Below are 23290 nucleotides of genomic sequence, written 5' to 3'. Positions count from 1 at the left end.
AATCAAGGTAATGCTGGCCTCATAGAATGAGTTTGAAAGTTTTCCTTCAATTTCTGTTTTTTGGAACAGTTTCAGAAGAATAGGTAGTCATTCTTCTTTCTTTATTTTTTAAAGTTTATTTATTTATTTTGAGAGAGAGAGTGCAAGTGTGAGTGGTGGAGGAGGAGAGAGAGAAGGAGAGAAACAATCCCAAGCAGGTTCTGCATGCAGAGCCCCATGTGGGGCTTGAACTCATGAACCTTGAGATCATGACCTGAGCTGAAATCAAGAGTCAGACACTTAACTGACTGAGCCACCCAGTTCTTCTTTAAATGTTTGGTAGAATTTCCCTTGGAAGCCATCTGTCTCTGGACTCTAAACAAGAGTCTCCCAATAAACAATTGGGAGATTTTTGACTACTGATTCAATTTCTCTTTCTTTCTCTATTTCTTTTTCTTTCTTTTCTTTTGAGAGACGAAGGATCCCATGGGGGGTAGAGGGAGGGAGGGAGAGACAGAAGTGGGGCTCAACTGGGGCTTGTGATTTTTACCCAAAGCAGGGCTGGGGCTCACCCGATGCAGGACACGAGCTCACCTGAAACAGGGCATGAGCTCACCCGATATAGGGCTTGAACTCACCTACTGTGAGATCATGACCTGAGTCGAAGTCAGATGCTTAAATACTGAGCCACCCAGGTGCCCCCTGATTCAATTTTTTTGCTGGTTATGGGTCTGTTCAAATTTTCCATTTCTTCCTGTTTCAATTTTGGTAGTTTGTATGCTTTTAGGAACTTATCCCTTTCTTCCAGATTTCCCAGTTTGTTGGCATGTAATTACTCATAATAATCTGTCGTATAATTGTCTGTATTTCTGTGGTGTCAGTTGTGATCTCTCCTCTTTCATTTACGATTTTATTTTATTTTTTGGTCTTTTCTCTTTTTGAGAAGTCTGGCTAGGAGTTTATCAATTTTGTTAATTCTTTCAAAGAACCAGCTCCTAGTTTTGTTGGTCTGTTTTACTTTTTTTTTTTTTTTTAATTTATGTGTTGTTTATTTCTGCTCTAATCTTTATTTCCTTTCTTCTGCTGGTTTTAGGCTTTATTTGCTGTTCTTTTTCCAGCTCCTTTAGGTGTTGGGTTGTGTACTTGAGACTTTTCTTGCTTCTTGAGTAAGGCCTGTATTGCTATATACTTCCCTCTTATGACTGCCTTTGTTGCATCCCAAAGGTTTTGGACTGTAATGTTTTCATTTTCATTTTTTCATTTGCTTACATGTATTTTTAAATTTCTTCTTTAATTTCCTTGTTGACACATTCATTCTTTAGTAGGATTTTCTTTAACCTTTGTGTATTTGTGGTCTTTCCAATTTTTTCTCTTGTGGTTGACTTCAAGTTTCATAGTGTTGTGGTCTGAAAATATGCATGGTATTGTTGCATCCACACAACTCCTGAAACAGAATGCTATGGGCACCAGTGACAGTCACAACAAAGTTTATTACAATGAGAGGCAAGGCCGACCGATCCGGACCAACACTCTTGGTAAGAGTGTGGCCCCGAACAGCCGGGGTACAGAGTGTTTATGGCCGACCACATCGTTTTATCATCACCTGGGAACAGAACAGAGAAACAGTTCCCAGATGAGTTAGAAACAGTTTCTGGATGAAGTGATTATTTTAGACTTTTTGCCGCTAAGTTGCAACCAGTGGATCTCCTTGACCTTGCCTCTGATGCTCTTCTCTTTGAGCTTTTGTTTCCTTCATTGGTGAAGCCTGATTTATAAGAGTATGAAGCATAATTTACAAGAGTAAAGCAAGGCTGTTATCTCTTGACCTTCAGTGTCAGAACAAAGCTGTTATTTTTCAAGCTACACGTTAGCCTTGCACTACGATTTAACCCTTACAGTGTGATCTCAATCTTTTTGTATTTGTCGAGGGCTGATTTGTGACCCAGTATGTAATCTGTTCTGGAGAATGTTCCACGTGCACTCGAAAAGAATGTGTATTCTGCTTTAGGATGAAATGTTTCGAATATATCCATTCAGTCCATCTGGTCCAGTGTGTCATTTAAAGCCATTGTTTTCATTTACAATTGTTAGGTCTTCTTTGTAGATAGACCTCTTTATTATGATATAGTGCCCTTCTTCACCTCTTGTTACAGTCTTTGGTTTAAAATCTAGTTTGTCTGATATAAGTATGGCTATTCCGACTTTCTTTTGATGTCATTAGGATCGTAGGTGGTTCTCCACCCCCCTCACTTTCAGTCTGGGTGTCTTTGGGTCTCATATCGATGGGTCTTTTAACCCATTCTGAAACCCTCGATCTTCTATGTCACTTATTCTCTCCTCTGCTTCTTCAATCCTGTTGTGACTCTATCCAGTCAGTTTTGCTTCTCAGTTACAGCATTTTCTTTTTCCAGTCTGACTAGTTTTTAGGTCTTTGATCTCCGTAGCAAGGGTTTCTCTGGAGTCTTCTGTGCTTTTTCTCAAGGCCAGCTAGTATTCTTCTGACTGGTGTTCTAAATTCTTGTTCAGATATATTGCTTATATCTGTGGTGAGCAAATCCCTGGCTGTGGTTTCTTCTTGATCTTCCTTTGGGGGGGAATTCTCTGCCTTGTCATTTTGTTTAGGTTTTTGTCTTTTGCGCGTTGTGAGAGCTTGTTATGTTTCTTGCTCTTGAGAATACTGCTGTATTGAGGGGGTCGTACCTGGACCAGGGGGTCCAGGCCTGGTGCTTCGGGAAGGGTTTCTGGCGATGGGGCACTGTGCTGCTGTGCTTTGGTTGCTCTTTCCCCCAGGTCAGTCCTCTGCAGAGCTCCTCCTTGCTTGCAGTGAGGAGTGTTTGGACTTTTAACTACGTGCGCTTTGATTTGTTTGTTAAAGGAAGCTCGATCCAAAAAAAGAGAAAAGGAAAAGGAACCAAAGCCCCAAACAGACAAACAACTATAAGCCTGATTCCACGAGAGAAAAAAAGAGAGAAGGAACGAGACTGATTCAAAAAATGAGACAAGGGGGGCACCTGGGTGGCTCAGTTGGTTGAATGTTCAACTCTTGATGTCAGCTCAGGTCATGATCCCAGGGTTGTGGGATCGAGCCCTGCGTCAGGCTCTGTGGTGAGTGTGGAGCCTGCTTGGGATTCTCTCCTTCTCTCTCTGCCCCTCCCCTACTCACATGTGCACTCTCTCTCTCAAATAATAAATAAAATTCAAAAAAGAAATTAAAAAAAACCCAAAAAGCCCCACAAAAAGTGAGAGAAGGAAATGAAAATACAAACGAACAAAAAAACTCTAAGTCTGATTCCAAAGGAAAACAACAACAAAAAAGTCTGGTCCTATTTCCAGCTTCAGAACTGAAGCTGACGCTTTGGAGCCTTCTATGATCAGTGGGTGGGGTGCGTGTGGGGGTGCCTGTGCTCCTCCTCTGGGGGAGAGGCCCCCTGCACCGGCTGGCGCCCGGTTGGAGGGCTCTGCAGGGCGCAGGGGGCGCGGTCTGATGCAAGCGGCTCGAGCCTCCACTGGGGGCGCTGTGTTGCTTGCTGAAGTCTCGGGTGCTGGTGGTCGGGGAAGGTGGCGTCACCCCGCTCTCCCGTCCCCAGGGAGGGGAGCTCAGGCCTCCCAGGCGAGCCTACGGTCTCCCCTCCTGTGTCCCAGGCTTCCGACGGATCCCTGCCAACAGGCCGACTGTGCCCAGGCTGGTGGGGCTGGGATTCGAAACTCCCAATCTTGGGGCACCTGGGTGGCTCAGCGGGTTGAGCGTCTGACTCTTGGTTTCCGATTGGGACACGATCTCACACTTCGTGCGACTGAGCCTCACGTTGGGCTCTGCACTGACAGCATAGATCCTGCTTGGGATTCGCTCTCTCTCTCGCTCTCTCTCCCTCTCTCTCCCTCTTTCAAAATAAATGTTTAAAATAAAAAAGAAAAACTTCAAATCTTAAAGAACCTGCTCCTCCCTCTGGAGGAGCCCCTTGCGGTGCTGTGCCTGGCTCTGTTCGGTCCCAGAAAAGCAGTTGTGTGGCCCCGTAGGCGCCTGGAGTTTATGGTGACGCACAGTGACAAGCTGCGGCCACGTTGTGTGCCCTTAGCGCGCGCCTCTGTCCCCTGCTGTGGATCGGCTGCTCAGGTGTGCCCCCAAGTCTTTTGTTCTGGGAGAGGCCATCTGCCCTCTTCCAGATGTACTCTGAGAAGGGGAAGGTTCTCTCCCACTGCACCCCCGGGGATCCCCACCTGACATGCTGTCGCCGGTCTTCTCGTCCCCCCCCACCCCCCAGCCCGGATCGACTTCCGGGAATGGTGCAAACTTCCAGACCCTCAGAATGTGAGCTCCTCTGTTTGCAAAAACTTGTGATAGTCCGTTTCTCTCGATTTCACAGGTCGGTGGTTTTGGGGGGTGTTTTTCTTGCACGACCCGAACCCCCTCTCTCCCCCACTCTCTCTGTCTTCTCTCCGGAAAAAGGGCTCCCTCCCGTCCAAGGCACCGCGGCTCTTCTCTCCCCCAGTTCACGTCTCTGCGCCTCCTGGTACCTGCCACGGTCTCTCCCTCTAATTGTGCAGATTGTTCTCTTTAATCCTCGGGCTGATTTCCTAGGTGCTCAGAATGATACGATGTTGACCGAGCTGGGTTCCAGGGACCAGGCAGGTCCAGGGTCCCCCTACCCCTCTGCCATCGTAACTCCTTCTCTCTCTCACTTTTTGGTGCGAGCACATTCTGCCAGGATTCTCTGCCTCCAGCTTACCAACGGGTAAGGAAGGGCTGGGTGGGTTGCCTGCTCTTTGTCCTATGTCATCGCTCAGGGGGAGTAGTTGGCCAACACAGGGAAATAACAGGAAGTTACAGAACCGATATGGTGGTTTCCTGATCAGGTGTGTTTCCTAGCCCACTGTTCTGGAAGCAAACTCCGGCTTGAAGGGAGAAGGTGGTCTCTCATCGCAGCCTGTGTCCTCGTGTACTTGCCTTTGATGTGACACATTTCCCTGTGCTGGCTGCGAATGTCCCCCCAGCCCCCTGAACTGCCGTACGTGGGCCCACTAGAATTCTGTGCTCGTGGGGCGTCCCGTGCTGTATGTGACAAAGTGGAAGCAGACAAGTAGATCCCACGTATCTGCTCACATGTGTGCACGGCCGCCCTATCAGATTTCATTTACAAAACACACGCTCAAAGATAAAATTACTGGGGCGCCTGGGTGGCTCAGTTGGTTGAACATTCGACTTCGGCTCAGGCCATGATCTCACAGTTGGGGAGTTCCAGCCCCGTGGCGGGCTCTGTGCCGACAGCTCGGAGCCCGGAGCCTGCTTCGGATTCTGGGTCTCCCTCTCTCTCTGCCCCTCCCCTGCTCACGCTCTCTCTCTGTCTCTCCACAATAAATAAATGTTAAAAAAAAAAATAATAATTTCAAGATGTTTGTAGCAGATCCTTCTACCCAGCATGGGGTCCTTCTAAGCCTGAGCCCCTGTGCACCTGCCTGGGTCACTCACCTATGAAGCTGGCCCTGGCAAACACCTACATAGTCCGTGGCTTTATGGAGTTTCCAGTCTGGGAGAGGAAAGGTGGCAGACGTAATAATCATATAAATGCATAGGTGTGGCTGAAGTAAGTGCTCTGCTGTTGGGGCTTTTGGGGTGTGTACTTGAAGCCTGATCTGTTCTGAGGGCTTGGACGTGACCAAGTGGTATTCAGTGATGAGAAGTAGCTAGCTAGGCAGTTTGAACTGCACGTACAAAGGCCCTGTGACAGAAAGGAATGTGGAGGTAAAAGCAGGCCGGCGAGGCCGCAAAGAGGTGGGGTGTGGGGAGCGGTGGGGGAAGGGGTTGGGTAGGTGGGGGCCTGAACATGCAGACTTTGCAAACTGTGTCAGGATGTGTGGATCTTGTCCCATGTGCAGTGGGCATAGTACCAGAGGTCTTAGACTGGGAGGAAGTCTCCTATCTGATATGATTCTTGCCCTCAGACAAATCTAGACATGCAATCTATTTGCAGTTAAAACGTTCATGAGAGGGGCGCCTCGGTGGCTCAGTCAGTTAAGCATCCAACTTTGACTCAGGTCACGATCTTCTGGTTTGTGGGTTCGAGCCCCGCATCGGGCTCTGTGCCGACAGCTCAGAGCCTGGAGCCTGCTTCGGATTCTGTGTCTCCCTCCCTCTCTGCCCCTCCCCTGCTCAACCCTGTCTCTCGCTCAAGAGTAAATAAACGTTAAACACACTCATGGAAAACCGAAAGGCAGCCTCCCTGTGTTTTGTTTGTTTGGACAGGTTATGGAGGAATTTTACAATATATTTGGTCCAGAACTAAAGGCAGTGACGGGGGATCCCAAGCGCATTGACGATGTCCTGTGCAGGGTGGACAGCCTGGTCACCCCCATGGAAAACCTGACCTTTGACCCCTTCAGCATCAAGTCTTCCCAGTACTGGAAATATGTGATGGATGAATTCAAGATTGAAGTTCTGGCAAGTAACTCATCTATAGATTTGATCTTGGGAGTGGGTATCATGGTTCCCCCATGTTAAATTTGTTTCGTTATGCTTAGGATTTTTTTTTTTTTTATCACAAAAGTTAATACCTGCTTACTTGTAAAAAACAGAAGCAATACCATAAGAGAGTCTTAAATACAGACCGGACCGAGGATTGCTGCAGGGGAGGAAGGTGGGGGGATGGGCTAAGAATAGGTTAAGTCAAGCTAGACACAGTAGCATCTCCACAAAGGTGGGTTTGCTGTATAATTGGGGAGGACATAGGAGGCTGAAGAATGGGACTTGGTTTAGTAGGCAGTAGGGAGCCACTGAGGTTACAGAGTGAGGTAATCAGAATTATGGTTGAGGAAGGTTCTTCTGGTCACAGCATAGGCTGATTTAGGCCGGGGAATGAGAGGAGGTGAGGAGATGATATAGGAGGTTGTGGCCTGGGTTACGGGGGAGGCAGAACCTGTCAAAGAGAGGCTGTAGCTGAGAATATGGTTTCACGCCACACAGCGTGATACGATGGGGGATGGTCCATCGTGGTTACTTTTTCAGCTTCATGTGGGAGGCACATCAGCAGCGTCCCCACTTTAGGTCTTGAGTAATTGTTTTTATAACCAGAGCATCTTTTTCTATGGGCAACCCCAAACTGTTCTTGGGTTATCTAAACATTTCCATTTTAATTACATCCGGTGTATTCTCAGCTTCTATTTTGTTTTAAGTGTTATTTTCATTTATTTTTTAATTTAATATTTACTTATTTTTAGAAAGAGAGAGAGAGAGAGAGAGAAACAGAGCATGAATGGGGGAGGAACAGAGAGAGAGGGACACACAGAATCCCAAGCAGGCTCCAGGCTCTGAGCTGTCAGCACAGGGCCCGATGCAAGGCTTGAAGTCATGGACCACGAGATCATGACCTGAGCTGAAGTCAGTCACTCAACTGACTGAGCCACCCAGACGCCCCTATTAATTTTTATTTTTAAAAATGTTTATTTAGTTAGAGGGAGGGACAGAGTGCACAAGTGTGGGAGGGGCAGAGAGAGAGAGGGAGACACAGAATCTGAAGCTGTCAGCTCAGAGTCTGACGTGGGGTTCAAACCCACAAACTGTGAGATCGTGACCTGAGCTGAAGTCAGACGGTAACTGACTGAGCCACCCAGGCGCCCCTAAGTGTTACTAATTTTTAAATTGAATTTTTCATTGAAGTCACTTTGTCAAGTAATACTAAAAGGCAAATAATAAGAAAAAACAGCCCCATGCTTAACCTTCTCCGTTCCCATTCTTGATGTCATTTTTCACAATTCTAGATGTTTCTTTTGTTGTTCACCTTCATATTTCCTAAAGAACTTGCCAATGTGGTTATTTCCTGATGTATCTAATATAATCAGTTTCAGACAACTGTTAACTTTTCAGAGTAGATGTGGACTTTACTGTCCTACTCCTTCCCCATACCCACTTGTCCCCCTGTCATCTAACATAGATTTATCATAACTTTTGGCTAAATTAATGATTAGTGTTTACTCCTTATGTCTGTGCAAACAGTGTTCACTGCTGAGCCAAGAAGCACATCATAAGCACACTGCCTTTCTTGTTCAACCCTTCATTTTTCCTGAAGTTAATCATTGCTTTTATTTTTATTTGCCTGGTTATTTACATACCTGTTATTTTTTCCCCCAACTGCTCTAACATCTCTGCCACATATTTATCAATAATGGGTTCTGTCTGCTTAAAAATATGAGTGCTATTATTTTCCTAGAGGCCTTTGTCCCAGAGTTCTCTGTCCTTCTGTCCCAGTCTATATTGTTTGCTCTTTAGATTTATTGCAAAGTAGTCACCCTAGGACTTCTCATCTTTTCTCCTCTGTATTGGATCCTGTTTTCTAGATTTCACATCTTCCTCTTTTCTTGTTTAGGCCTTTGTTTTGCTGAAGCACATTTTTTAGTATCTTCCTAAGAAAGGTTTCATGGGACATCTCTCTTTTATGTCTTGTGTGAATTCTGAAATAAAGTTAGGTACAGAATTTAAGATTGAAGTAACTTTTCTTTGGGGGGGGGGAGCGTCTGGATGGCTAAGTCGGTTGGGTGCCTGACCCTTGATTTCGGCTCTGGTCATGATCTCACATGACCAGAGTTCAAGCCCTGCATCGGGCTCTGTGCTGATAGCATGGATCCTGCTTGGGATTCTTCCTGTCTCTCTGCCCCTCCCCTGCTTGTGCTCTCTCAGTCTTTCAAATTAAGACTTAAGCAAACAAAAAAGAAATAACTTTTCTTCGGATATTGAGGGTATTGTTCATTGATTTCTAGCTTCTAGCATTATCACAACTCTGCTGTCCTTCTGATTCAATTTTTCTAGAACTAACCTTCCACTCTTCATAGACTGGGGCGGGATGAGGGTATAGAGGATACATGGTGGCCTGGCTGTGCAGGGCGGAGGAGGGATCCTGTGTTTGCCCCTCGCCTTCCTGGTGCCTTGTGTCTCCAAATGTTCATGGAGGTTTCGTGGGGAGTAAACAGGCACCTGCCTGTTCCCCTATTGCCAGCATTTCGTTGTAATCCTCTGCCTTCTGTACAGTTACTTTCCATCTGCCTAAGACTCCTGAACTATCTTCTCTCCTGTTGTGTCCTCTCCTGCTTTCTTTGTAGGAGTTAACACTTAAAAAAAAATTTCCTTCCTACCATTTTGAGTGGAACGAGGGGAGGGGAACAGAAAACCAATGTAGCCAATCTGCTGTTTTTAACTGGGCACCAGCTTCCACTAAAGCACAAGGGAAATCTATCGCAAGTCACAAATTTGTTTTTTGCTTATTTCTTGCCGCTTTGTTTTTGCAGGATAATTACGGGGACGTGAGGGCTGTGTTTCTGACTTGTGCTTTTTTTTTTTTTTTTTTGGCAGGTTATTGAAAAAGAAGCAAAAAATTTTATTGATGAATCTTTTAAGACACTTCGATCAGCTGAAGCAGCGTTTGACATGCTTCTAAAATTTAAGCATATTCGTTCACGGGACTCTATTAATCGGCAAATGATGATGAAATTTAATGATATCCTGGCACAGTATTGTAAAGAGGTAATTGAAAGATCGACAGGTGCCAGAGCAGTGGAAGGACACTGGGCAAAATGTGGAGAACTGAATGGGGCCATTATCTGTCTCTCCTATTCAAATTCAGAGAGGCTGTGGAATTTTCCCCAGTGAGCATGTCACATGCCACAGATAACCAAAACAAAGTGGGTTTGTTTGTTTAGTGAGGAAATTCAGTAAGGATTTATCAAGTACAATATCATACACCTTACATTGTGATGGGCTCTGTACGAGTTTGTAGTTGTAACAATCACATTAGTAACAGCAGAAGTCCTAGCTAACCGTGTGCCGAGATCATGTATGTATTTGCATATTAATTCAGAACAATGTATCCGGTGCTCACATATTTCCAGGTATGGTGTTAGGCACAGAGGTAGGTAAATGAAACGCAGATTTTTCCTTCAAGTACCCAGTGGGAGAAACAGACAAAAAAACAAAAACAAAAAAACCCAACTTATCATCTTATTCAGAGGATGAAATGAGAATATGTGAAATAATTTGGTCGACGTCAGTTAGCAAAATACAAAGGGACAAACTGGTCTCCAAATATGTGGTTTCCTCTTGATGCGGTACCAAGAGGCTACGAACTTTGTAGTTAAAAACCTTTACTTTGTAGTAAAGGTTTGTTATTTTACGTGAAGCTTTGAAGGTCAGAAGTCTACAGTGGTTGCACTGGGTTGAAAACAAGGAGTCAACAGGGCCGTAGCCTTTCTGGAGTCTCTAGGGAGATTGGATCTCCTTGTTTTTTTTCCCCCCAGCTTTTAGAGATTCGTGGCCCCCTTCCATCTCCAAAGCCAGCGATGGCTAGTCCCACTTCCGTCTGGGGAAAGACTCTGACCCTCTCTTCTGCCTCCTCCTTCCTTTTGTAAGGGCCCTTGTGATTACCTTGGGCCCACTCAGATAATCCGGGGTCATCGTCCTATTATGAGGTCAGCTGATTGTCAACCTCAATTCCCCTTTGTCATGTAATGTAGTAAATTTACAGATTCTGGGCATCGGGACCAGGGGATGCCTGGGGGGTGGGGGGGATGTTATTCTGTCTCCCACATCTAATTACCCACGTGAGAGTGTGGAGATGCTTCTTTTAAAATGCAGGTCCAGGGGCGCCTGGGGGGCTCAGTCGTTTAAGTGTCTGACTTCGGCTCAGCTCATGATCTCGAAGGTCGTGAGTTCAAGCCCAGCATCAGGCTCTGTGCTGACAGCTCAGAGCCGGGAGCCTCCTTCGGATTCTGTGTGTGTGTCTCTCTCTCCTTCTCTCTCTCTGCTCCTCCCCGGTTCGTGCCCTGTTTCTCTCCTCTCTGTCTCTCTCTTTCTCTCAAAAATTAACTTAAAAAATAAAATAATAAAATACAGGTCCAGACCATGTGGTCCACCAAGTCCACTTCTGGGTGTATACCCTAAAAAATTGAAAAGAAGGCTTTTTTAAAATGTTTATTTATTTTGAGGGAGAGAGAGAGAGAGCAAGCGGGAGAGGGAAGAGGGAGAGGGAGAGAGAGAATCCAACCAGGCCCCGTGTTGTCAGGGCACACCCCGACGCGGGGCCTGAACTCATGAACTGTGATAGATGAATGGATACATAAAATGTGGTCTGTCCATACAATGGAATATTCCCAGCCTTAGAAAGCAAGGATATTCTTTTTCTCTTTTAAATTTTTATTTATGTATTAAAATTTTTTTTAATGTTTATTTTTTGTTATTTTTTTTTAATGTTTACTTATTATCGAGAGACAGAGCATGAGCATGGGAGGGGCAGAGAGACGGGGAGACACAGAATCCGAAGCAGGCTCCAGGCTCCGAGCTGTCAGCACAGAGGCCGACGTGGGGCTCGAACCCACTAACTGTGAGGTCATGACCTGAGCTGAAGTCGGACGCTTAACCGACTGAGCCACCCAGGCGCCCCTTAATGTTTATTTTTGAGAGAGACAGAGCATGAGCATGAGCAGGGGAGGGGCAGAAAGAGACGGAGACGCAGAATCCGAAGCAGGTTCCAGGCTCCGAGCTGTCAGCACAGAGCCCGACCTGGGGCCCGAACCCACGAACCGTGAGATCAGGACCTGAGCCGAAGTCCGACGCCCAACCGACGGAGCCCCCCGGGCGCCCCAAGAAAGGACATTGTGACACATGCTCCAACATGGGTGAATCTGAAGACATTATGTTAAGTGAGAGAAGCCAGTCAAAAAAACCCCAATTACTGTATGATTCCACTTACATGAGGTGTTTAGAGGAGTCAGATTCCCGGAGGCAGGAAGTAGAGTGGAGAGCACCAGCGGCCAGGGGAGGAGGAGGGGGAGTTAGTGTTTCACGGGTCAGTGTGTCAGTTTGAGACCATGAAAGTGTGGGAGGTGGATGCAGGTGATGGTTGTGTGATGGTGTGAACGTGCTTAATGCCACTGAAATGCACTTAAACATGGTAAGCTTTGAGGCGCCTGGGTGGCTCAGTCAGTTGGGCATCCGACTCTCGGTTTCGGCTCAGGTCACGATCGCACAGTTGGTGAGTTTGAGCCCCGCATCGGGCTCTGTGCTGACAGCTGCTTGGGATTCTCTCTCCCCTCTCTCTCTCTCTGCCCTGCCCGCCCCCCCAAATACATAACCATTAAAAATGTAAAGACCTACATCTCAAGTTAAATCTTTCTTGGCGAACATGCTGATGCATATCACAGACCACTTTTGATTGCTTTTCAGATCGACATAGTTAATAAACTCTTTGTTCAGAACCTGGACAACCCGCCACTGTGTAAGAACCACCCTCCGGTAGCAGGTGCCATCTACTGGGAACGGTCCCTGTTCTTTCGGATCAAGCACACCATCCTCCGATTTCAGGAAGTGGAGGAGATATTGGAGAGTGACCGAGGAAGAGAGGTATGTTGCTTCCCCGGAGCTGTCGCCGGGCGTATCTCACGGGCGACCTAGAGCCGCCGGTGTGAGGAGCAAATCCTGGCCTGCGACTTCGAAGGCCTTTCCTGTGGTCCCTGATTTCGGGCTCATACATATGATCGGGCTTCTCCCTGAACTTGATTTTCAGCTTCTCTGGAGGGTGACCATCTTTCTGATAATACTGTTCCTCCCCCACCCATGGGGTTTTGAATGTTATATAGAAGGGGTTGACAAATCTTTTCTTGAAAGGTCCAGAGAGTAGGGGCGCCTGGGTGGCTCTAGTCGGTTAAGCGTCCTACGGCTCAGGTCACGATTTCGCGGTTCGTGAGTTCGAGTCCCACATCGGGCTCTGCGCTGACAACTCAGAGCCTGGAGCCTGCTTCGGATTCTGTGTCTCCCTCTCTCTCTCTCCCCCTCCCTTTCTTGCGCACGCTCTCTCTCTCAAAAATAAATAAACGTTAAAAATAAATTTCAAAAGGTAAAAGCCGTTCTTAGCTCTTGGGCTGAGGTCTGCTGATCTCTGCTCGTCGGCCTGGATTTCAAGCCGTACCTTCTCATACATACCCTGCAAAATTCTTGGAAATCTGTATACTTATTTTTGCAAAATGCACTAACATTTTTTTTTTTAATAGAGTGAGAGAAAGAGAGGAAAAGGTGTTAGATTTCTGAGGACAAACTGACGATTGCTGAGTTCTTTGACAGGTGAGACAGAAGTACTTGGAGGTGGGCTGGACAATGAAAGACTACGAAGACAGAAAGTATGAGCTGTGGAAAGAGGTAACGGAACAGGCCCTGCCGAATCTTATGAAGAAGAGTCTGCTTACTAAGGTGCGTACTTCCAGACCCTTGTCCAGATCGCGGCGGTCAGGTTAGGTGATGGCGTCTGCGATTTTCTGGAGGTCTGGTTTGTCGGCACGGTTTGCCGTTGATAGGTATTTCCAAGTGGAAGACAGAGAAGGGCCAAGGTTGTCCGGGGAGGAGAGGACAGGGGCAGAGAGGGAGGAGGCGGAGGCAGCATAAGGTCACGGTTAGGAAATGCGCCCGAATCCGGCAGCCCTGCTGACTCTGTGGGCGAGTGGCTTCACACCGAGCCTCAGTTTCCCTATTTGTGAAACGAGTTGGATCAGATGACATCAACACACAAAGTATTAGCTGAATCGGGTGTGAAATGGCTGACAGTTGAGCTATGGAAAAAACACCATTTTGCACGATTCACCCTTATGTACAGTGCTTTAGCCGGAGCCTGCTGCCCAGCAGACGCTCCGTAAAGAAATACTAGCCGTGAGGGAGGAGAGACCCGCGCACAGCATCTCTAGGTGTGTGGCCTCTGAAATCCTGAAGTAGGTTCCGAAATGAGTGCAGAGGGCCAGACCGGAGACGGCTTGGGTCCCATCAAAAGGGGCAGCTCCTGCTCAATCCCGGTCTCTGCTTGTCAGCATTCCTGGTTTTTCCAGGGAAGCCAGAATTCCGGATTTGCGTGCGATTGAGCGCTTTTTGGACGTGGGTGGCTAAGTCGAATTCTTTAAACCCTGTTCACTGAACAAAATACGTGTTCTAGCTAGCTCCAGGCAGCCTCCCGGTCTATCAGGGCATCAAGGGCCCTACGCTGATCGTCTGCAAATTTATGTTGAACTTGGGTCGTCTGGACCGCTTCTGGGACCGCCCTTGCCATGCTTGTGAAATGTCTCTTCCACAGACTTCTGCCGCTGCTGATGAGGCTGCGAACTCCGAGAAGGGGGCCGTGTTTGTAATAAATTTTTCACCTGCTCTCAGGGAGATTATTAATGAAACAAAGTACTTGGAACAGTTAGGATTCCCCGTCCCCGAGTTAGCAAGAAATGTTGCTCTCCAGGAGGACAAATTTCTTAGGTAAAAACATTTGTCTCTTAAATCAACAGGGAACTTTTTGATCTCAGGACCCCTTCCTATTCCATTCCGTTAAAAATTATTGACAACCCCACCCCCTCCTGCTTTCATTTGTCTGCATTTTATAGCTACCGGTATTTACCATGCTGGAAACTAAAACGAAGCAATGTGCGAACTGTGTATCTCTCCATTCACCTGAAAGTAACAATAACAAACCTGTTATGTGTTAAAACAAACACTTCCTAATGAGAAGTATACCGATATTTTCCAGAAAAGGAAGTTAGTGGGAAGGTTGGCATTGTTTTAAATTTCTGCAAATCTTTCGATCAAAGTTTTAGGCTGGTTAAAGGTCTTTTGTAACGTAGATAAAGGGTAAGCCGTTTACGAGCTCTGTTGTGTGTCCTCATGTCAATGACTTTCCTGTAACGCACAGGTACACAGACGGAATACAGCGTATGCTGGATCATTATCACATGCTCGTAGGAAAGTTAAATGAGGCAGAGGCTCTGCTTCTCGACGATCATTCCCAGGAATTGATAAGAGTCTTTAGGTCTGGATATAAGAGGTTAAACTGGAACTCACTAGGTAACATAATTCATCCTCCTATTCATTGCCTTGTAGACTTTGGAATGCAAAAGATATATGCTTGTAGATTATTTTAGTTGAATTATAATCTTTGCGTGTCTATAGATACGGTCAACACCCAGGTTTTGAATATTAATCATTTATATTTGGTGGAACTTTGAATTCATCTCAAGGCTTTTGTTGGGACTGAAACAAGATTTGGGCACTCTGCTGACCCAGTGCTTTCTCCTCCAAAAATAAAGCAGCCTTTACTGTTTTTCCTAATATTTTTCTATTGTTTTCTAATATTAACAATTTTAATTTTGAGATAATTTATAGATTCACACCCAGTTGTAAGAATTAATACAGAGAGGTCCTGTTTACCCTTTACCCAGTGCCCTGGCAGTAACTTCTTGCAAAACTGTAGTACAACGCACAACTCAGATGCATGGACAGTTGAGGCACAGAGCATTTCCATGCCACAGGGATAACTCATGTTGCCCTTTTATTTATATTTATTTTTAAAAAATTAAGAAAAAAATTTTTAATGTTTATTTATTGTTGAGAGAGGGAGAGAGACAGAGTGTGAGCAGGGGGCGGGGGTGCAGAGAGAGAGGGAGACACGGAATCCGAAGCAGACTCTGGGCTCTGAGCTGTCAGCACAGAGCCTGACACGGGGCTCGAACCCGTGAGCTGTGAGATCATGACCTGAGCCAAAGTCAGACGCTTAACTGACTGAGCCACCCAGGCGCCCCTATTTTTAAAAAATTTTTAATGTTTATTTATTTTTGAGAGAGAGAAAGAGGCAGGCAGAGAGGGAGGGAGACACAGAATCTGAAGCGGGTTCCGGGCTCTGAGCTGTCGGCACAGAGGCCGACGTGGGGCTGGAATTCACAAACTGTGAGATCATGACCTGAGCCGAAGTCGGACGCTCAACCAACTGAGCCACCCAGGTGCTCCACATGTTGCCCTTTAAAAAAAAATTTTTTTTAATGTTTATTTATTTTGACAGAGAGAGAGAGAGAGAGACAGAGCATAAGTGGGGGAGGGGCAGAGAGAGAGAGGGAGACACAGAATCGGAAGCAGGCTCCAGGCACCAAGCTGTCAGCACAGAGCCCGACGCGGGGCTCGAACTCACGGAGCGCGAGATCATGACCCAAGCCGAAGTCGGACGCTCAACTGACTGAGCCACCCAGGGACCCCACATGTTGCCCTTTTAAAGTCCTACCCACCTCACTCCCATTCCTAGCCTCAACCCGTGCAATCGCGAATCCATTCTCCATTTCTATAATTTCGTCATTTCTAGAGTGCTCTATAAAGGAAATCATATATGCCCTTTTGGGTTGACTTTTCCACCTTAGCCTGATTCTCTGGAGGGTCGTCCAAGACGTTGCACATATCGGTAGTGTGTTCCTCTGGTGACTGAAATCTCCTGGTTTCAATGTGCCACAGTTAGGTTAGCCATTCACCCGTTGAAGGATATCTGGGTTGCTTCCAGGTTTGGCTATGATGAGTAGACGTTTGTGCCATAAAGCCATTTGTGTGTGGGGTTTTATGTGAACGTGAGTTTCATTTCACTGGGATAAGTGCTCAGGAGTGCAGTTTCTGGGTCCCCTACTACTCGCATATTTAGTCTTTTTTTTTTTTTTTTTTAAATTAATTGCCGTGGAGCTGGCTGTGCCATCGTATATTTCCGTCTGCAATGTATGTTCCACTTTTTCTGGATGTTGGCCAGTATTTTGGTATTATCACTATTTTTAAAAAATTGTAGCCATCATGTAGCTCTGTGATGATCTCGTGGCTTTGATTTGCATTTCTGTATTGGGGGATGATGCTGAGAATCGTTTCGTGTGCTTCTTTGCCATCCGTATGTCTTTTTTGGTGAGATGTCTGTGTTTTTGCCCATCTTCTAATCATATTGTTTGCTTTTTTACTTTGAGAGTTCTTTATATGGTTTAGATACTAGCCTTTTGTGGGATACGTGGTTTGCAGATATTTTCTCCCAGTCTGTAGCTTGTGTTTTCATTCTCCTAACAGCATCTTTTGCAGAGCAAAAGTTTAAAATTTTGAGAACCCCAATTTATCAAGTTTTCCTTTTATGGATCATGCTTTTGGTGTCAAGTCTAAGGACTCTTTTTGCCTAGACTGACATCCCAAAGATTTTCTCCTTTTTTTTCCCAAGTATGTTATAATTTTATATTTTCTAGGTAAGTCTGTGATCAATCTTGATTTTTTTTTTCTGTACAAAGTGTGAGGCTTAAGGTGAGGCTAATTTCTCCTCCTTCTCCTTGACTATGGCTATCCAATTGCTTCAGCATCATTTGTTGAAAAGGGTGACTTTTTCCCATTAAGTTGCATTTGCACCTTTGTAAAACACCAGTTGGTCATATTTGTATGGGTCTGTTTCTGGGTTTTGTGTTCTGTTGATCTATGTGTCTGTAGCTATATGCTAAGTCTCGAAATTGGGTAGGTAGCCTGCTTCTACCCATTTTTTCTCTTAAGCAAATTGTTTTGGCTGTTCCAGTTTCTTTGTTTTTCCATATAAATTTTAGAATAATCTTGTCTGTATCTACCAAAAAATGCTGGGATTTTGATGGGAATTGTGTTAACTCGGTATATCAGTTTGGGGAAAATTGATATCTGTACTGGGTTGAGCTTTGTGATCCATGAACATGGTATATCTTTCCATTTATTTAGATCTTTGATTTCTTTTTTTTAATTTTAAAACATGTTTTTAATGTTTATTTACTTTTGAGAGAGAAAGAATATGCAAGCAGTGGAGGGGCAGAGAGAAAAGGAGACACAGAATCTGAAGCAGGCTCCAGGCTCCAGGCTCCAAGATGTCAACTGACTGAGCCACCCAGATGCCCCTGATTTCTTTCATTAGCACTGTGTCATTTTCAACATACAAGTTTTGTACGTGTTTTGTTAGATTTATGCTGAAGTATTTAATTTTTTGTTGAATGGTTGTAAATGATACTGTGTTTTTAATTTTGGTGTCCACATGTTTGCCACTAGTCTATAGAAATACAATTAATTTTTTAATGTAATTCCGTCTGCCTCCATGGCCTTCGCTGATGCTATCATGACAGGCATGAGGGGCAGAGACATTGGGGTGCCTCATCACAGTTTGATGAAGGTGGAAATCTAGGCTCTTCAGCTGGCTCTTACCGGAATGAGTTTGAGTGAGGTCATGGTTTTGTCTATGGAGTTTGGAGCAGAGCAGTGACTGTGTAAAATTTTCTGTCTTGCCAGGATGCCCCTTTCCTGGTCCTTTGGCTAAAGAGGGCAGGCTTCTTTTTGGACTTTGGCATTTATGGTTGCCAGCTTCTTCAGCTCCACATCTGAGATACAGAAGGAAAAAGAACCCAGGAAATTCATCACTGTGAACCCTTGGGTCGCCGAGTGGGGACCCAAGGTCCCTAGCCAGTTGGCTTCTCTCCACTTTTTAGAGTCTTATGTTTGTTTGATAGATAATGTGCAGGGTTCTTAACTGTGATTAGCAGGAGGAATAAGGAAAAGCACATCTCCCCCCTCTTCCTGGAAGTAGAAGTTCCCTTTACTTTTTTTAAAAAGGCATTTTTGCTCTTCTTTTTCCCCCTGCTTCCTCTTTCCCTTATTTTCAAATCTTCTCCCTTCTTTTCTTTGTCATTTCCTTCTCTTCTTCCTATCTCCTTTGGGTGGAAAACATGTATGTTTGGACTTGGGCTCCGGAGCTAAACCCCTGGGTTAAAAGTCCAGCTCCGCCCACGTGACTCAACCTTGTGGAGGCTCAATATGCTCATCTGTAAATTCAGCATAATATTAATACCCAATTCACAGGACTGTTGTAAAAAATTGATGACAGAATAATATGCCTAGACTGCTATGTGACCGATCACATGTGTTTAATCCAGGTATACTATTCGTATTATTGCTGGTTATTTTTCTTTCTTTAAAAAATTTTTTTTTAACGTTTATTGATTTTTTGAGAGAGAGCACGAGCACAAGCAGGGGAGGGGCAGAGAGAGAGGGAGACACAGAATCCGAAGCAGGTTCCGGGCTCTAGGCTCTGAGCTGTCAGCACAGAGCCTGACGCAGGACTCGAACTCACAAACCGTGAGATCATGACCTGAGCCGAAGTCGGAAGCTTAGCCGACCGAGCCCCCCATGCGCCCCTGCTGGTTACTTGTCTAAGCAGCAGGCCAAAGGCGATGTACGCGGGTCAGGGTAGAGTGTAGGTTCAGGTTGCCATGCCAGTGAGAAGACAACAGAGCTGGACCTTCTGTTTCTACTCACAGTGCTTTAGATGATGATTTGCTAAAATCTGAGCAGGAGAAATGTATCGTTCAGTTGACTCTGAGAACAGGGCTCCTTGTCCTAGTCCCCAAGGGTGCTACGTGGATGTTTGCTACCACGAATACCCAAGGGGATGGAATGGACATGGTCTCTCCTGGGAAGGGATGCCAATATTAACATTCTGGATGTCGGTCGGCAGGGTATGGACAGAAAGAGCTGAAAGCCAAGTATCTTTTTTTTTTTTCCTCTCTCTCTTTTCTCCTTCCGAAGGTATTGCTGACTACATAACTCGGTGCAAACAGGCCATTGGGAAATTCGAGTCCCTTGTCCACCAGATTCATAAGAATTCAGACGACATTTCTTCCAGGCTGACGTTAATAGAGTCTGTAAATCTCTTTAAATATCCAGCAGCTAAAAGTGAGGAAGAACTCCCAGGTAGATATGATTTCTTATTTCTCTGATTACAGAAGAAATTAAATGAAAGAACCCATTGGTCATGGCTGCGTGTGCACAGGCGTGCACCCCCCCACCCCTCCCCCACGTTTGTTTAGGAATAAAACCATTCCTAAAGGTCTTAGTCATTTACTGGAAAGGATCATGGGTAATTCTTGCTTTTTGCCCTGTTTTATGTCTTGCTTAGTTTCACGGATCTCTGACTCTGTGCGGACCAGTAGTACTTTTGTCAATAACTTTATAACAGTAACACAGATTGTGTTTTTATGGGCTCACGTTTACTTGTTCAAGCAACATCTTTTAAGCGGTCTTAGATGAGTCTAAAAGCAATTCAAGAAAAGCAAAATCGCCCAGAGAAAATAAAAGCCGCCTTTTGCACGTGGTGTGCTTTGGCACACGCAATGCACATCCCTGTGTTGTCATTTATTCTTTTACTTAGGGCGTGTCGTGAACTTTTGGTGTTGACGTATTTTCTGCTTGCGGTCTAGATTGGCGGCTGCTTTTGTATTTTTAAGATGTGCAGTTAGCGTTTGGATGGCTCTGCGAGTAACATCCCTCCCCGTGTTCACGAAGAACTGTAACCGGTGTCTTCCTCTTCAGGCGTGAAGGAATTCTTTGAGCACATTGAGCGAGAAAGGGCCAAAGACGTGGACCACATGGTCAGGTGGTATCTTGCCATTGGGCCTCTGCTGACCAAAGTCGAGGGTCTGGTCATCCACACCAACACAGGCAAGGCTCCCAAACTGGCCTTCTATTACGAATACTGGGAACATAAAATTTATGACGTCTTGACAAAGCTCATCCTGAAGTAAGTCCACCTCGTTTCCTGTCGTGAAGGCAGTGTGCATAGATTAAAGGAGTTTACGCATAGAAGTAGTTAAAGGAAGGGTCATAGAATGCAGAATAGAAATGATTTGGACAGTAAGTCTGCTCTCTGGTCAAAGAGCGCTCACAGGAGGGAAGGATGGCTTTCTAATCTGGCTCATATTCTTGTCAGGCCCCTCAACGTTCGGAAAAGGAAATTATCCCTCGTGGGATCATTCTGGGAAGCCGCCCTAGGACATTCAATGTCTTCTATGTGAAGGACCCCAGAAGAAATTTCTCTAGTGTCCCTTTTGAGCTTAGCCTCCTGAGAAAGTATTATTTTTCTTTTTGTCTTTTGTTTTTTGTTGTTTTGTTTTTTTTTTTAATTTTTTTTTTAACATTTATTCATTTTTGAGACAGAGAGAGACAGAGCATGAACAGGGGAGGAGCAGAGAGAGAGGGAGACACAGAATCTGAAACAGGCTCCAGGTTCTGAGCTGTCAGCCCAGAGCCCGACACGGGGCTCGAACTCACGGACCGTGAGATCATGACCTGAGCCGAAGTCGGACGCTTAACCGACCGAGCCACCCAGGCGCCCCTTTTGTTGTTTTGTTTTTAAACGGTGTGGATACTATGGATTGTTGACTTGAAAGATTTCCCTTTTCTCCTTGACTGCTAGGAAACTTAGAACCAAATTTGTAGCCTAAATGAAGCAAATGTAGAAGTATTTACGATTGCATTGTCAGTTACGTTCTTGTGACTCTAGACTCTATACATACTCTCTGCGTATATGTATGTATTTGAATCTAACACGTATGAGAGCTTACTCTGAAGGCTCGTGTTCTACTCCTTTTACAATCTCACCCTCGTTTTCCGGACACAGTGTGTTGGAAGATTAAGCGACTTTCTTAGCCTCGGTCACACACACACACCTTGTAAGAAGAACGGCTAGGATGCGAACCCGGTCCAGCATCACTTCGCTAAACATCTGTGATACGTGTCTCTTTCCTTTATTTTATCCCACTTTGAGTGTAGGGTCTCTTACTGCAGTCAAAGCATTCTTGTGAGCTGCTAAAGTCCACTTGGGAACAAGACGTTAATAAATAAAATAAATACCTTTGGTCGTCTTGCTTCCTGGACCCAGTTTGACAAATTTCACTAAGTTGATCCTTTACAAAAATCTGTTTTCTACACGCTTCATTTATCTTCTTTTTTTTTGTTTGTTTGTTTTTCATTATTGTTTCTTAGATTCCTACAGCAGCTTCTTACACGGGGCACCTCCTACAGTGTTTCCTTTTTTAATATGCTATGCTTTCCCTTGATCCGTCTGTCGATCCGTCCATCCATCCATCCACTCATTCACTCATTCACTCATTCACTCACGGGTTTCTTAGATCCTGCGTGTGTCAGGCACCAGGCCAGACAGGGCCCCTCTCCTTCTGGATCTTTTCCATCCTCATAGGAGAGACACAACACACCAGGAACCCAGACATAACCAAGATGATTTCTGTGAAAGAAAGAAAGCAGCGCAGTGTTTTGGGACAGGAAACGGAGTGGCCGTTGTAAGGGGGTGCTCAAGAAAGCCACCCTGAGGCCGCGTTTTAGCTGAATCCCGAGGACCAGGAGTGAGCCACCAGAGGGGGGCCCTTTCTGGGAGAAGACAAAGCCAGTTTTATGACCATCTTTCCCGAACCATGTGGAACAGCTTTTGGAAGTCCTCACTGTTACTCAGGTGTCTTTCGACTAATAGATATTCACTTCCCAAAAGTAGAAATGAACTACATATAAGTATAGGCCAAAACGGGGGCACAGAATAAAACTCGGTGCGCATTGCCCGCTATGACGCCAGAACGTCTTACTCCACACAGAGGGTTTTCACGTGTGACTTTTGCGACACCAGCGGTTTCCGTCAAGTGTTGGATATACTCCACTCCAGTGAGTCCTGGGTCTGTCTGTTTTTTTTTTTTTTTTTTTTTTTAACCCCTCTTAGGAATTTGCAGTCTTTTAATTCTTTAATCCTGGGAAACGTCCCTCTGTTCCAAACGGACACCATCCTGACGGCGCCCGAGATCATCCTCAACCCCAACGCGAGTGAGATCGACAAAATGTGCGTCCGTTGCGTCCGAAATTGCGTGGAGATCACCAAGGTAAGGGCGGAGGGGTCTGCGGATCCACAGCGGGGCTTGTGGCCACCGACCACCAGGCCCGCCGGCTTTGGGGAGCGCGTCGCCGAGGCCGCGGGGAGCGCGTCGCCGAGGTCGCGGGGAGTGCGTCGCCGAGGCCGCGGGGAGCACGGGCTCCGCTCTGCTTCTTGTCCAGACTCTTGTCCTCCTCTGGGCTCCTCCTCCAGCCCTCGAGAGCCTGGGTGTCCCAAGGCTCGATCCAGGCTCCCTTTTCTCCTCTCCGCGTGATCCCGACCGGTCTCCTGCTTTTTAATGCCATCCTCGCCCAGACCTCTCTACTACCCACCCTGCTCTTCAAGTCTCTTGCCTCCTCGATGTGTCCCCTGCGACCCTGGTGTCGGCAGGTCCAAGGTGGAATTCTCGGCTTCCCGTCTTGCACCCTGCCCCCGCCCCCGGTTTCCCTACTGCAGGAAGCGGCGGCCGCAGCAGCCCACATGCACGAGCCGGGAGCCCAGGAGCCGGCCCCGAGTCTAGGGTTTCCCGTCGTCAACCTCTGTCCCGCCCGTCGGAGGTCTGGTTGACTCTCGGCATCCCTCCCCTGGACGATTGCATGTTTCCACACCCCCTCCTCCACCACGGCGGGGGGGAGGGGGGGGTTCAGAATTCTCTTTTTCTTTTTTTTTTTTTTTTTTTCTTTTCTTTTTTTTTTCCAATATATGAAATTTATTGTCAGATTGGTTTTCATACAACACCCAGTGCTCATCCCAAAAGGTGCCCTCCTCAATACCCATCACCCACCCTCCCCTCCCTCCCACCCCCCATCAACCCT

The 23290-nt window shown here is 46.0% G+C and overlaps 1 protein-coding gene across 4 annotated transcripts in view; it reads left to right on the top strand.

The window, feature by feature from the left end:
• Positions 1-23290, top strand: part of DNAH10 (dynein axonemal heavy chain 10) — a 151881-nt gene that overhangs the window by 29303 nt on the left and 99288 nt on the right. For all 4 annotated transcript variants that reach the window (XM_042961467.1, XM_042961466.1, XM_042961468.1 and 1 more), the window contains 9 exons: positions 6221-6415; positions 9317-9487; positions 12182-12358; positions 13076-13201; positions 14070-14242; positions 14673-14824; positions 19352-19516; positions 20135-20342; positions 22329-22485. In XM_042961467.1, coding sequence (XP_042817401.1) covers positions 6221-6415; positions 9317-9487; positions 12182-12358; positions 13076-13201; positions 14070-14242; positions 14673-14824; positions 19352-19516; positions 20135-20342; positions 22329-22485 — 1524 coding nt within the window. The remainder of the gene's footprint in view (positions 1-6220; positions 6416-9316; positions 9488-12181; positions 12359-13075; positions 13202-14069; positions 14243-14672; positions 14825-19351; positions 19517-20134; positions 20343-22328; positions 22486-23290) is intronic.

This window comes from Panthera tigris, chromosome D3, assembly GCF_018350195.1.
Source record: "Panthera tigris isolate Pti1 chromosome D3, P.tigris_Pti1_mat1.1, whole genome shotgun sequence".
In the NCBI taxonomy this organism is placed as follows: domain Eukaryota; kingdom Metazoa; phylum Chordata; class Mammalia; order Carnivora; family Felidae; genus Panthera; species Panthera tigris.
Note: the sequence above shows the minus strand (reverse complement) of the source record. Positions and strands in the feature narration are given on the sequence as shown.